Raw genomic sequence first — 15614 nt, forward strand, 5'->3', positions numbered from 1 at the left:
AAGTGGAAGGTAGAAATGTTTAAAAATAAATATTGGAGAACTATAATAAATTTAAGAGCTGCATGAAACTGACCAAGGCCCTGAGAGTCTAGTCTATCGGGCAGTTTATTCACATCAGGCAGAACAGAGATGTTGGCAATGGGGACAACTACCACTTGCGTGAGCCCTCTCTGAAATAACCTCTCTTGAGCATTAATTAGAAGCTCACTGATGTGATTAAAAGATGCCAGGAAGTAGCCACCCTAAAATATAACTAACATAAAATCACCACATGTGGAAACTCCATTTTGATGTAAGTGTAGTAATAACAGATGTTTTTAGTAACTGATAGGAACATTTTAAAGGGGGTTGGAGGAATAAGAACTTGTCATTACATGACAATCTTATTAGGTTGCAAATCTCTTGATAAAGATTCTTCTAAATCTTTTTCTCTCCCAGCCCAATATGTAGCACATAATACATATGTATATAATAAAGCAATGGGAAAAATTATTTTCGTAGAATCATTGATTCTCAAATATTAACCAGGAAAAGAATGCTCTAATCTACTGAGCATTTTAAAAACAAAATTAAACAAACAGTGACAAAAAATACAGAAATAGTACTAAAAGACTGAATAGCAATTCATCAGGAAACCATAACGACAGAAATATCCCTAAAATAACATTCAATCTCATTCCCTTTGTTCTAATCCTGTCCCTACCCAGTAGCCTTCAGATCTGTAATTTGGTTTTCTAAGTGGACACACCCACCAAGGAGTACCCAAGTAGACAGCCAGTGATGGTTGTCAGGTCAGGACCTCTCTCTCATTCTAAATGTGGAAACCTGCTTTGACTTTATTAAGAAATACCATGTGCATTTGTTGAGCATGAGTCAACCTCAGAACAAACTGAGTACCTACTCTGTGGCAGGTACTGAGCCAGATACCAAACATACAGAAATTTATCAGCAGAACCCTTGGTTCTTGAACCTATGGCTTCAAAATCCTTGTTAAAATGTTGAGTCAAGTGGAATATCTATCCTATACCTTTCCTGAGATGGGAAAAGAATCATTGAACATATCTAGTTTTACATATTTTAAAAGTTCTACCTATTCTGTAATTTTTCCATATTTTAGCAGCAGATCTAGCTTGTATGACCTCACGTGATCAAAGGCATTTTAGTGTTAGTACTAGTAAATTATAGCAAGCCTTTCTTAGAGCTCCTAAATCATATCTCTTGAAGAAAACAATTTCAATTTCAATAGGAAGGCAGAGGGAGCCTAAAAAGGCGGCTTGCAATTAATTTTACAAAATCTCCCAGCTGGTAAAGTATTTGAAAGACAAAATAGGGTGCAATTATTTTTAAAGAGTTTTATGCTAATTTTATTTCTAGTCTGCAGCCAACACACACACACACACACACACACACATCCTTGAACAATATCAGAGATCTAATGTGCTGTGCTTCGGAAGGCCAGAAAATGAGATTGCACAATGGCATTTTAGAAAGATTCTATCTAATCAATGATGTTATTAGCTGGGAGCTCAAAATTATGTTTGATGGTGAACTTTTCCTATTCTGAGTTTTGACATAAACATGAGAATTTAATAATAAACTGACCCAAAAAACACAGACCTAGATTGAAAACAGTTTTAACAACTGGAAACTAAATTCACAACCTCCTGGCATGATGACAGTCCTTTATTTTCTCATTAAAGCTGCCAATATTCTGGAACCCCTTTCTGGCTCACTTGCCACTTTTTCATTAACTACACATTGGCACGAGGTGGAACAGATTCTGCATTTCACAGACTCCTCTGTTCCAGCATCATATTTTCAACTACCTGATAAAGTAGATATTATCGTACAGCCTATGTTATCCAGAGCATTCTCAACGTTTCCGCAAGCACATGCCTCAACTTTTTGGTTTAGAAAATATGGTCAGTATGTGCAGAGAGAAGCAGGCAGCAGGAGAAAAGAAACTCCACCTACCCCTGAACAAAGTTCCTGCAGAAAGAGCTAAATTTCACTAAATTGACCATATGTTCTTATTTTTAAAGAAAAATCACTATACTTAAAAAAAAAAAATCACTAAGAGGCTCCCAATGCTGTACCAGAGAGGCCCGTCTTTCATATTGGCTACCGAATTCATCAGAAAGGAACCAACTGTTTGTAACAACAGATTCTGTCTGTCTCTGCGTGTGTGTCTCTCTCCCTGATGACACACGTAGGTTCACAGCTGCATTCTGTTTTAAAAGAAACCTCCTTCTGCTCTTGTACTAAGTATTATTTTAAATGCCAGTTAACTCTCCCAACACCCTTCCCCCAAGTAATCTTAAAGTAAATAAACTTATTATACAGCCATGTTCCTGCAGAAGTTTGAATCACACCAAGAATGCATATCCTTAAAAGGAAATGTTTTCCCTCCCCTTGCATCCTGTTATTTAAGCTATTTTAAGTACTTGTCTGGAGAAAGCTGAGCCAGAATTCAAGTGGTTTTGATTTTAGCTGCTGTTTTACACTGCCCATGTCCAGGTGGTATGTGGTGCAGTCGATCACTTCAAACGCATCTTTTGGGGTGCTACTTTGTCTTATAAATCTGATAGTAAAAAAGACTGGGATTTCCTTTGACCTCCAGGTTGTATGTGTATGTTGCTTTAACCAGCCTTGAATCTGTTTAAATCTAGTGTCTTGCTTTATAAAGAGGTCGCATATGTTTGCCCTCATCTGCAACACACATGCAACCTCTTTACTAACCCACTACGGACAGTGCTCATTTGGACTTAAAGAAAAAAACAATTAAGTGCAGATACACATCCTTTCAGAAAAGCTGGGTTTAAAAGTTCCATTTAGTTTAACCAATATATTCCACAATCTTTTTGTACTAAAAAAAATGACAAAAGGAATCTATATGTCTAACAATAATGGATTTACACACACGATCTTGAATGCCCATGAAAGCACATGAAACATTGATTTAAAAGACTCAGCCAAAAGACTTGTGCAGAAGAATTTAGATTATATTCCACCCTAAGATCTAGGCAGTAAAGTCAAGCTTTCATTAGACATTAAAACCTTAGAAAAGATAGTTGCTAAATATCTCCAGATGCTTAGCTAAACATGGGTTTTGCCTTTCACAGCTTTTACCTTTTGAGGTAGCTCATTCCAGCAAATATAAGAGGCAGTTTAATGAGACCCAGCTAAGGGTAGAATAGAGGTCGCTACCTAAGAGCTCATCCTAACAGTGGATCCCCAAAGGTGGACGTCAAGTACAGCTGAAGGCTGGACAAGGTTGGAGGGCTGAGACCAGGCAATCAAAAATGTTGTCTATCAATCCTTTTCCAACTCACAATTTCCAGCAATTTGGCCATCATTTTGCAGTTGCTGCCACTGTCTCACTTTAAAAATACATACACACGGTGGCCGGCCCCGTGGCTTAGCGGTTAAGCGTGTGCACTCCGCTACTGGCAGCGCTACTGGCAGCCGGAGTTCGGATCCCAGGCGCGCACCGACGCACCGCTTGTCCCACCATGCTGAGGCCACGTCCCACATACAGCAACTAGAAGGATGTGCAACTATGACATACAACTACCTACTGGGGCTTTGGGGAGAAAAAGGGAAAAAAAGGAGGAGGATTGGCAATAGATGTTAGCTCAGGGCTGATCTTCCTCACACACACACACACAAAAACATACACACCTACACACATGCTCACATGAGTGCATTCTCACACACATGTGAGCTCTTGCTCTTACTCCCCACACCTGCACACTTGTAGTCCTCCTGTCTTCCATGCCGGCAAAACAAGTTTTTCAGACTATCCCGAGACCTTCATTACTAATATTCCATCGATAATTAACCAGATGGCACAGCGAAAGAGCACTGGTTAGTTTGTTTATTTTTTCGGTTGTGCTATAGTTTTTAAGTCATAATTAAACAAATATGCACTGGTATAGTTTTACTGAATACTAAAAGTAAATTAAACTAAACCACCATGCTTTTTGTGGTGTCATCCCGATGTGGTGTTTATATGCTAGAGAATATCAAATAATTTGAAACAACTCAACTTCCTGAGATGAGAAAATCTGGTACAGCTACAACCACCATAACTAAGATGTTTTGGCTTAGTTTGGTGGGCAGCCTCAAAGGAATATAAAGAATATTATATTCCTAGTCATTCCACACCATTCTTAGTCATTTACAAAATCCCATTATTCTTTTATTTCAAAAGTGCTGAATTCCTGTTTAAAAAAAAAAAAAAGCTCGGTAGCAACTGCTTAGGAGAGAAAAAAAGTCAGATATAAGTATTTATAAGACTAAAGTCAAACTGAAAAGATTTACATTACATGAATTTATCTTTATGCCAAGTAATCAGCCAAATGACCTCTAGCTTCCACAAGATTAAAGTCTCAGAATGTAGAAGACATTTTCTAGTTGGTAAAATATTTACTTCCTAAGTGTTCTGAAAAGTTTTATTTATTCTTTAGAAAGAACTTATGTAGCATTGCAGTATTTACATTAAAACAGAAACATTATGAAATAGGAAAAAATGAGAGCAAAGGCTTCTGCTATCCCCCAGTGGGAAATACTGGAAACAAAGATTGAGAAAATTAAATGAAAATATACTGCTTGGAGCTTAATACTAAGCAGGTGCAGAAAGTGAGTGAAAGGAGAACTTTAAATCCAAATACTCAATTTATTGCTAGTAAAGAGAGTTTCAAAGCACTATTAATTGATTGAACAAAACCTATGATTAGTGATAATTACAGAGATTTTCTCCACACACTATGATTTTGCTGAATTTCTAAAGAGATAATCAAGGCTATTATTGTTAAAAGATGGGAAAAATCATATAATGATTTCCATATTTTGTCACAATTGAACTGAGACAAAGTAGTCCTCCCTACCCCACCCCCCAAAATAAGAAAGAATTGTCCTTGACAGGAAAATAAGTTATAGAGCTTGTTTTTAAAATCTAGTTTCCTTGAATGAAAGAAAAAGGATTTCCATAACACCTTTGATAGTTGCCTGAGGGCTCCATAACTAACGACAACTAAAAACTACAAAGATTTTAAAGGAAAATCAAAAGATTCAGCTGGGTCTCTAAACGCTTTTCTAAAAGACAGACTACACACTAGCCTTATGCTGAAAACTATATATAAATTTTATGTGCTAAATGTAATGGCCAAAACCTGTAGTAATAAATTCCACCATGAAGAAAATCTTCATAACAAAGCCCTTTGAGTTTACAGTTGATAATGACAAAATCCCAGTAGATGAAAAGACTATGTATAATTCCTTGGGATTCAATCAATTAAAGCTTTATTGAGAACTTAACATGTGTGCAACACTGAGCTAGATACTGAAGGGGGAATACAAAAGAATAATATGCAGGAACAGGCAGAAATTTTGGATTCCAGAATTTCTATTTATAGCATATAGGGTAATAAGAGTCTGCATATCTTAGGAATATACGCCTGGTGTGGGCTTCAACAAGACATATGGTCCAATCTCCTGCCTTTGGGAAGCTGTTTGCCTACTCTACACCCTCCAAGATGTATGACTTAAAGTAAGACAGTAGTTCCACAATGACTCTTTCTTGCAGTCCAAGCTCTAATTGATCTCTCACTTAGTGCAATTTAGCCCCATTTCCTCGGTGAAGATAATTGCTCAGCTCTCTTTATATCATTAAGCTTTTAAGGAGCAGTTAAGCTCTTTTACTGATAAAAGTATTCCAGTCCCATCAGGTAAACAGTATCTGAATTAGCTTTAATTTTTTAAAAATATTGCACAAAAATATTTCCAAGATTCTGCACATGAGAACAAGGGCTGTATTCAACAACAAACATTTATTTGAGGAGGTGAGGCCTTGAAGACTAAACAATAGCAATAATAAGTTATGGTCCCTATCCCCAAATTCTATTCATAAAGAAACAAATCAGGCTGTCCCCAACACTGAAAGATGAATGTAAATAAAACAGAAGGTTCAAAGGAAATGCAATCTTAAAACACTTAGGATAGTGCTATTTCTACAAAATAATGAGATTTAAAAAATCTTGCAACCAAGAACTCACCTGCTATTGTTTCATAATCAATCTACTATCAGACTGTGTAGTACTCTTCTTATAGTAAGTGGTACCTATGGCAAGTTAATTGACTGCCTTTTTTTCATACAAACACACAAAACTGTGTTAGATGTAGGACTATTCGATTTTTTTCTAATTAGAATTCTGATGGAATTATGAATAGTCATTCTGGCTGGGGGTCATTATTCTTCCCAAAGCATGCTGTTACTACTAAATGCCTTCATAGAAAATATTGATTTTCCACATAGGTCAAAGAGTAGATTCTGATTTAAATAACAAATTATTATGATCTAACTTTATACCCTTTAAACAAGGAGATGCCATATAGTAATAGTCTACCTCTCTAAGCACATGTTGATTTACGTGAGCACATGCATCAAGAATCAGTTCTCACTCTGTTTTCTCATTATCTTCTACTGACTTGACCTGAGTACTGAAATTTGGAATGTAAATACTACAAACTGCTTCCATAGCTACTGAACTCTAAGACATACTATATGATGTTAAAGGATAAACTAAATGGTGTGCTATGCCTTTTCATCTTATCCTGATGCTATAATTTAATGTGAGAAGGTAGAACAGTCTGCTTTATCCAAAGGCACAGATCCATGAAAAAGGCAATAAAGCCAAGCTAATTAGGGAAAGGTAAAACAACATCTAACGGTTCTTAACGTTTTCAGGGGTCACACATCCCTTTGAAAATATGGTAAAAGCTCCAAATCCTCTCCTCAGAAAATATGATACACCAAATACTATAACAATACAAAATTTGTCTAAAAATTTTAGGAGCCACAGCAGCCCCCAGTTAAGGACTGGGACCTTGGACTAAAACCATTTGACTACATTAGATACTAGATATAATTAGAAATAATACAGTTTAGGGCCAGCCCCTTGGCTTAGCAGTAGAGTGCGCATGCTCCACTGCTGGCGGCCCGGGTTCGGATCCCGGGCGCGCACCGACGCACCGCTTCTCCGGCCATGCTGAGGCCGTGTCCCACATACAGCAACTAGAAGGATGTGCAGCTATGACATACAACTATCTACTGGGGCTTTGGGGGGGGAAAATAAATAAATAAAATCTTTAAAAAAAGAAATAATACAGTTTAAAGCATAGCTTCTAAAACTCTATCCCATCAATTTAACTATTTTGCCCTAAGGTTTGTGATTAACCATTCATATAATGTTTTAGATCAATAATTTTGATTAGGGCTAAAGGTTGCTTTACTATAGTTACACCACAAAAAATACTTACCAACTTTTGCAAAGGCCTCTTTGAGCTCATCAAGCTCATCTTTGGAAATCTGAGTGGTAGCCATCTCATCCATTTAAAAAGGATCTAAAGAGAAACCAAAATGGTTTAAGACTTTCAAAAATTTGGGGGATGAATACATTACAGTCACTCCTGCGAAATTCTCTTCTCAGGGATAATTTAAACAGAAATGCAAACTACTAAAACCTCTGAATAGGTTCCCACATTTGTAGCTACAGCCATAATAAAGAAAAATGAGAAGTCATCTTTTATCAAAAGTTATTCAGAAAAAAATATTTCTGAATCTTCCTTTCAAGGCCAAAATCTTATATTACGTTCAAAGAGTGTAAGGAAGGGCCAAGGTAGCCAGCAATGACAGGAAAGAGATACATAATAGAAATTCTTGGTGATATGTGCCAAAACTAAAATTACATGACCAAAGATTTACGTAAAATGTAACTTTTCCATTAAGCCTTTATCTGTCTATCCCTCTGTCTATTCATTCATCTATCCATCTATCTATCTTACTGTTTATTTCCATTTTTTCCACTTTATTAAGATATAACTGACATATAATATTGCAGAAGTTTAAGGTGTACACCGTGATGATTTGATATACGTATATATTGTGAAATGATTACCACAATAAGGTTAGGGAACATCCATAGTTACCGTTTTTTCCATTAAGCCACTTTAAAATCATTCACTATGAAAACACTAATTTTCAAATAGCACCCTAACACTTATCAGTCACTCCCATTAAAGGAGTCAACTAAAACAAATTCTAATTGGCTTTGATATAGAAATACACTCAATGTGTGCTAATGAACACAGCCTTGTGCACATAACTTATTATATTATTTGAGTTTACATCCTTGTGATTTGGTCCTATTTTACCTATTTAATTGATAGAGAGGGGTTAGCACACCATGGCCTGTGGGCCATAATCTGGACCACTGCTTATTTTTATATGGCTCCCAAGCCAAGTATGGTTTTTACAGATAAACATTTGCAGTCAATTTTGACGATAAGACATATTTATTTTGAACCTCAATTAAGTGAAATGTTATCTCAGAAAAAAAAGAATTCCATTCTTCTCATCAGTAGATCTGTATTACCAAAAATAAGTACTGAGTTATTAGCATACTTTGAATTTTGTCAGTAAAACTTTGTAGAATTAATATACTATATCCTTGATATTAATAATATAACATTCTTGCTTTTGCCTCTTGGCGCACAATATTTATGATTTGGACCTTCACAGAAAAACTTTACTGAGCCTTGCAATAGAGAAAGGAGGTCTGTATCACAATGGATAATCCCCAAATACAAACATATTAACGGTTTTTGGACAGAAGAAAATGAAAATGATTATGTGTTGCCTTTTTTTCCTCTCTTTTAATCTTTTTTCAGGACCTTACTTGTTAGAATAGTTTTAGGTTCACAGCAAAATTGAGCAGAAAGTACAGAGAATTCAGTTCCCATACACCCCCTGCACTCACACACACACAGGCTCCCCCGTTATTAATACCTCCCACCAGAGTGGCACACTTGTCACAGTTGATGAACCTACATTGACCCATCATTATCACCCAAAGTCCATAGTTTACACTAGGTTCATTCTTGGTGTTGTACATTCTATGGGTTTTGACAAATATATAATGACATGTATCCACCACTAAAGTACCAAACAGAATAGTTTCACTGCCCTAAATGTTTTGCTTTTTCAAAAAAGTATTCTATGTGTTAAATTTCACAAACTGTACAAAATACAAATTTGAGACCTTATATTTATCCCTTTTAGACACTTTTATTAAAAGTTAAAAAACTACTCACCAACTCATCATTTTGCCATTCAGACTAATACTCAGTACTACTCAGTACCCAGAGGCTCTCAGAGAGCTGGACCACATCTGTCTTTTCACAGCCACAGCTGTCATCTCTAGAACTTACCACAGCCCCAGGCACACAGTAAGGCACTCAATAAAATAGTACTTTAATAAATTCATCCATGCAACAACTATGTGCCAAGCAATACAGTAGATAAATCCATATTCATATTAATTCCCTGAACACTCAAAACAGCCTAATGAGGTAAATATTCTTACCCCCTTTTTTCTTATTAGATAACTTAGGTTCGGAGAGACCGCGGAACTGGAATTCAAACTCAGATTTCTCAAATCTCTGAGTTTTAAAACGGCCGTATGATACTACTAGCTAAGTTTCCACCATAACGCAATACATGTTCACAATGTCTGGTATTTTACAAAATTAAATAAAAATAGACTTTTAAAAAACATAAAACAGAATTTGTCTGTTCATAAACTTTTCTTACCTGTGATTTTAGGATGATGCTAAAGGCAGACAATTTCTCAGGAAAGTTGAGTAAAAACACCTTTCAGAGGCTCTATAAGGTAAACAAAGATCTTCAGGTAGCTATCAAGTCATGCATTTTAAAGATTAAGAGTAAAAAGCAGGTTTTCATAAGTTAAGCTGCAACCTAATGACAGTACTTGAAAAAAGTATTCTATATTTTACTAATATGATGTTCAACATTCCTGATTATAAAAATACTATACAAGATTTACTCCAATTTCCTTTACACATATTTTAAGTAATCATGTTTTCAATACGAAATTATTTCCCATGTCCATGAATTATACCACGTAGAACAAAGGCACAGAAAGTCTGAAAGTGACACCGTCTCGGAAAATCCAAAACATGTGGCCTCTCCTTTATCTCTAAAGGTCCTTTCCAGTTTGGGCAGTTTGTGAGTAATAATCTAAAGTATGTGACTTAAAAAAAAAGACAATTGATTTTATTCTCATACTACTGTATTGCTTCTATACAAAAGAGAAAATTAGACAGAGATGGTTCTGGACATAACACCTCCCCATCCTCCCACCCCCCTTTCATCCCTGCTGACTAGTGGGTTCTGACTAAATCCTTCTCTCCCGCTTCGCCCCTTTGCAGGCAGCAGGGCTGAACCGGGTAGAAATCTCTTTCCCTGTTCTTCATACTCCTCCTCAACACACACACCGCTATCCTCACACAATTTTGCCACTATTTTAGGCATCTGTTATATGCCTAGCTCCTGCCCTCAAGGAATTTACAATCTGGGGAAGGCAAACATATATAAATAATTATAATTTGATACAAAGTGAGTTAGTGGCTGCAAAACAAAGTATAGAAGGGAGAAGGCTCTGGAGACTTTCAGGAGTATTAATTCCTTCTCAGGTAGGCCAGGAAAGCAGTGCTGTTGTTCTTCCTACTAAATTAGGAAATACTTAGATCTCATAGAAATGATTTCAAGGCACCTGTTTACTTAAAAAAATATACTAATACAGGGCCGGCCCCGTGGCTTAGCGGTTAAATGCGCGTGCTCCGCTGCTGGCGGCCCAGGTTCGGATCCGGGCTCGCACCAACGCACTGCTTGTCCAGCCATGCTGAGGCGGTGTCCCACATACAGCAACTAGAAGGATGTGCAGCTATGACATACAACTATCTACTGGGGCTTTGGGGGAAAAATAAATAAATAAAATTATAAAATATATATATATATACTAATACAACACAGCATTAAACAAAACCCAAAATATACTTCCAAGTTGTCTAATTTCTTATTCCTGTCTAACTTGTCTTAAGGAAAGCCTAAACTGACTTCTTTTACATCTGTAACTTAGATTTGTCATCTACAGGAGACATGAAGAGGCACACCTGAATAAGAATAAAAGGAAGAATTGGAACAGGCATATAGCCCCAAAACAACATTCCCAGGCAAGTTTGGTCCAGGATAACAGAATAATTTAGGAGTCTCTCACTTAAATAAATTTCATTTATTTATAATTATTTGAAAGTAAATAAATAAATGCTACCCAGTAATACCTGAGCTAAAACTAAGAAGCACAAAGTCAAATTTAAAAGGCTCACAATATATGCTTTAGCTGATAAAAATCACAATTTTTAAATTAGCTATTTAATGCAGATGTTTCCCACACAAGGTTTGTCCTTAAGACTACTCAGAGGTGCTTGAGGGTATCTTTAAGGAAATCAAACAATTAAGTACTATCTTGGGAGAAAACATCACATTTATATAACTTAGGAAAGACTGCTAGGTAGGTAGCATCATCAGATTTTTAAAAATTAAAATCTTACAAACTAAAATTATGGAAGCTCTATTCCTCTTCATGGGGCAGTCGTACTTTAGGGCCTTTTTCACTCAAAGCAACTAAAACATTCCAGACTGGGGCTTACGAAGCAAAACAGGATTTGACATCATTACTGCCCTGTAGACACTTCATTCAATCCTGAGCACCTGTAGCAAGCGGTTGTTCCTCACCCAAGGAGGTAGCATGTTATAATGGAGAGACTGTGGGATGTGGATGTGGAATCACAAGACATCAATTAGTGCCCTGACTCTGCTATTTCCTAGCAGTGTGTCCATAAGCAAGATTATTTAATCTCTCTGAGCCTCAGTTTCTTCATTTGAAAATAGTGATAAGTACCTACTTCCCCAGGGTCCTCATGAAGATTAAAGATGGCGTATGTGAAGGCACATTGTAAATTATGTATAAAGTATTATACAGCAAGTTGAAATCCTTAATGAAAGAAAATGGGGAATAAATGAATGCCTAAGTAATTGTGAGAGGCTATATATATATAAGGCATAGGTTCTACTAAGAACTTTTTAAATGGGATATATGAAAGGTTATCCCCTTTGCCCTATAATTATTGACTACAGAGTATAATAGATGTCCTTCATATATAACAATTATAAGCTTTCAATCAAAGTAATTTAAGAAGGATGGGCCTAAAGAAAACCTCTCAGCCACTTTTTACCCATGATTCAATTTGGCTCCTTCATAAGGCCAGTTTCTAAACACAACTTGAAGAGTGGCCAGAAGACATAAAACAAAAAAAGTACAAATTTTACTTCAAATGTTTCGGACCACTTTTAAAAATAGCTAACAGTTTGTCAATATTGTCACATTCCTCCCAATTTGCACATTTTTTTCATGAGCAATGAAAGATAAAAGGTGAAGAGGTAAAAAGTAAATATTACTTGCTGAATAAAAGTTTAACTTCAATTTCACAGTACGTGATTGACAAATAAGAAAGTCTGACTTTCGAAATATGTCCTTTTCCCCGTCTGTCTTCCCACAAAAGTGAACTTTATTTACATGGAGGAAGACAGAGAGACAGCGTGCTGATATTAAAAAAAAAATAGAAATATATTTTCCCTCCATTTAAATTTAGCAAATGAAATACTAATCAAAAATAAAAGCTGCCAAGATCTCTGCATTTTTCTGAATTCTCTCATCTGCAAAGCACTTTGATCTGTCCCAAATTCTGTTTCCTCCCGAGCGCCTGTGCCTGCCTCCTCTATAAAGGGAAAGCAGCAGAAAAAAAGCAAACTCGCTCACTCCCTAAACATCCAAGACACAGGAAAACAGATTTTCAAATAAGGGAATAAAACAAAAGCAAACAAAACCTTGTTTGTTTGTTTTTTCATAAAAGGATATGGTGTACAACTGGGTCTGAATTCAGGGCGTCACCCATAGAGGAATCTTATGCCTATGAAGTCATCCCTAATTACAGAGTTTGACTAACAATACGGCAATTATGAAACCACTCCACTGGCTCACTTAACTATACTTAAACCCCCGAACACAAATCTTTGCTGAGAAAGGTGTAGCTACAATTAACTACCTGAAACTATTACTCAAATTCAAAAAGGAATTTGATGGAGATGAGGAGGGGTGCCTGTTTTCATCCCCTAAAGCGATTCACCTTAGGAATGCAGCTGACTAAATAATCTATTTACTACTCTGTGTCACTCGGTACCACGTGGGTCAGGAGGCAGGGCATACACATTGGGAAACTCATCCATAGATAATTATAGTTGATTATGAACTTCATATTTTTTTTCTTGAAATCGAAAGGCAACTAAAACATAAAAGCAGGGATATTCACCACAGACTTGATCCCAGCCACCAGTATGCCCGGTAAGTAGAATTGGGAAAGAGAGGCTGACTACTTAAATCAGAGATTTGGCAACACATACTTAAGCTCGTGTCATAAAGAAGAGAGCAACAAAGGGTGGACAAAACATGAAAGAATACATTATTTCACTACAAATGAAAAAAAAAAAGACATTGCCACTACTATGTGTGAACAATTCAACAGTGGTCAACAAAAAAAGTGTATTTGTCACCTTCCTCAGTCCAAAACGAGCCGTGCTTTGGAACACCCACACTTCACAAACCTACCTGTACCAACAGAAACTGCCACCCTGCCTTCTCCCTAGTTAGGTAAGTCAACAGCACTAGTCTCCAGGCCAGATGGGTGTGCGACACTCTTGAGTGAGCTAAAGCTCATCTACTCTTACTATGATTACTCAAGCTCCGGTCCAATAACTTTAGAAGATTTCCATTTGAATGTCTACCATATTCACCAACTTACTCATTTATATTCAACCCATAATTGAAGGCTTAGTATGTACCTGGCACTGTGTTGGGTGCTGCCGATAGAGAGAACTAGGACCCAAAGTCCCCTTCTCTCAAAGAGCTTACTGTCTAGTGGGGGAAATAGATAGAAAAACAAAGACATAATATTAGTGCTATCATGCTATTATAGTCATATCTACTGAGTGGTGGGCGTCCGGGAAGGTTTTCCAGAGAAGATGACTTTTGAACTTTATCTTAGAACATAAGTAGAATTCCTCAGATAGACATCACTGTAAAGGCATTCTAGGCACAGAGACATAAAGAGATGATATTCTGGAGCTGGAGAAAGATAGTGTGGTTGGAGCATTGTGCCTAGGGTTTGTGACAGACACAATTGGAGCAGAAGGTCAGAGTCCAATTTAGAAGGGCTACACTCAAAATCTGGACTTGAGAAGGAAGGTAAGTGAGGAGGACTCCAGTCAGGAAAGTCTAAGTGTCTACAACTGAACTTCTTGCCACATTATTTCCCCCTTTTGCAACTCTCTCTCCTGCCAAATCAGGTCTCCTCTTCAATTTCCCCACTTTCCTCAGTCTCCACGTTTACAAATTTGAGACCAAAGTTTGCCCACAGGAAACAAAGGGAGGTTGAAGTAAATCACTAAGCACTCTGGATTCTTCTATCACACCCTTCATCATCTCCCATCTGGCCTATTCCAAAAGCCTTTTAGCTGATCTATCTACAGGCTTGTCTCCCTTCAGTGTGATCTTTACACAGCTAACTTCCTGAAGAGCAGATCTATGACATATTCCATACAAAAGAAAGACCCAGCTTCTAAGCACAACATTCAAGGCCCTATACTTTTCTGTATTGATATCTGCCTATCTTTCCAATGTTACTTCCCATTACTCGCACTGCACCCTTGAATCACACTCCATAAAGATACCCTATTCCCCCCCAAGCAGGCCATGTATTTTTCCACCTCCATTCCTTCTCCTCTGTGGTTCTCTCCAGTGGAATGCTCTTCACCCACCTCCTATTTACTCTTCAAAAGCATCTTTGAGGAAGTCTCTTCAGATTGTCCCCACTTGAGATAATAATTCTCTCTTCCCAGTACTCTCACAGAACTGTGTGCTTTCTTTATTACAGCCAGTGCTGGATTCTTTCAGAAAGCTCCAATTTTCAATACCTTGTTTTACCGTCAGACTATAAGTACCAATTTTTGAATGAGAAAATATGTTACGACAAGGATAGCATTTAATACTATTATATAAAAGTCACTGATGGAAGGGACCATATCCCATTCATTTTCATATTCCCAGCCCCTATTCCCAGTGTCTACAGAGTAGGTAATAATAAAAATAATAAAGATAATATAATAACATATCATTGTAAGTTTACATTATAGCAGCTAACATTTATGGAGGACTCATTATTTATATGGACTGTGCTAAACGCTTTATATACATCATGTAAGTTACTTCTCAGAAAAGCTCTATGAACCAGGTAATACTGTTATTCCCATCTTACAGAAGAGCAAACAGGCTTAGAGAAGTTGAGTAACTTGCTCAAAGTCACACAGCTAGAGAGAAGTAGAGCCAGGTCTCAAACTCAGGTCTGCCTGACACCAAAGTCAGTATTCTCAGCCATGATGCTATATACTTAGCCTCCTCAAGAATGGCTTATTGAATGGATTTATTTCCCCAACAAGACTATAAACTTATTAGAGTAGAAATACAGTTTACTCATCTCTGTATTCACCATAGCATTTAGTATAATGCATGGATACAGTGCATTCTCAGTAAATATCTTTTGAGTCAAATATCGTCCACAACCATTTTGATCATGTCAGT

The 15614-nt window shown here is 36.9% G+C and overlaps 1 protein-coding gene across 2 annotated transcripts in view; it reads right to left on the bottom strand.

Moving 5' to 3' along the window:
- The window catches only part of PLS3 (plastin 3), an 80132-nt gene that overhangs the window by 32152 nt on the left and 32366 nt on the right, over nt 1-15614 (bottom strand). The window contains exons 2-3 of one of the 2 annotated variants that reach the window (XM_087426511.1): nt 9653-9724; nt 7321-7404 (exon numbers count right to left, since the gene is read on the bottom strand). In XM_087426511.1, coding sequence (XP_087282637.1) covers nt 7321-7393 — 73 coding nt within the window. In that variant the 5' untranslated portion in view covers nt 7394-7404; nt 9653-9724. The remainder of the gene's footprint in view (nt 1-7320; nt 7405-9652; nt 9725-15614) is intronic. The other variant, XM_004440511.3, reaches the window with a different exon arrangement.

The sequence above is a fragment of the Ceratotherium simum genome, chromosome X (genome assembly GCF_057802395.1).
Source record: "Ceratotherium simum simum isolate JZ-2026a chromosome X, ASM5780239v1, whole genome shotgun sequence".
Taxonomy (NCBI): Eukaryota; Metazoa; Chordata; class Mammalia; order Perissodactyla; family Rhinocerotidae; genus Ceratotherium; species Ceratotherium simum.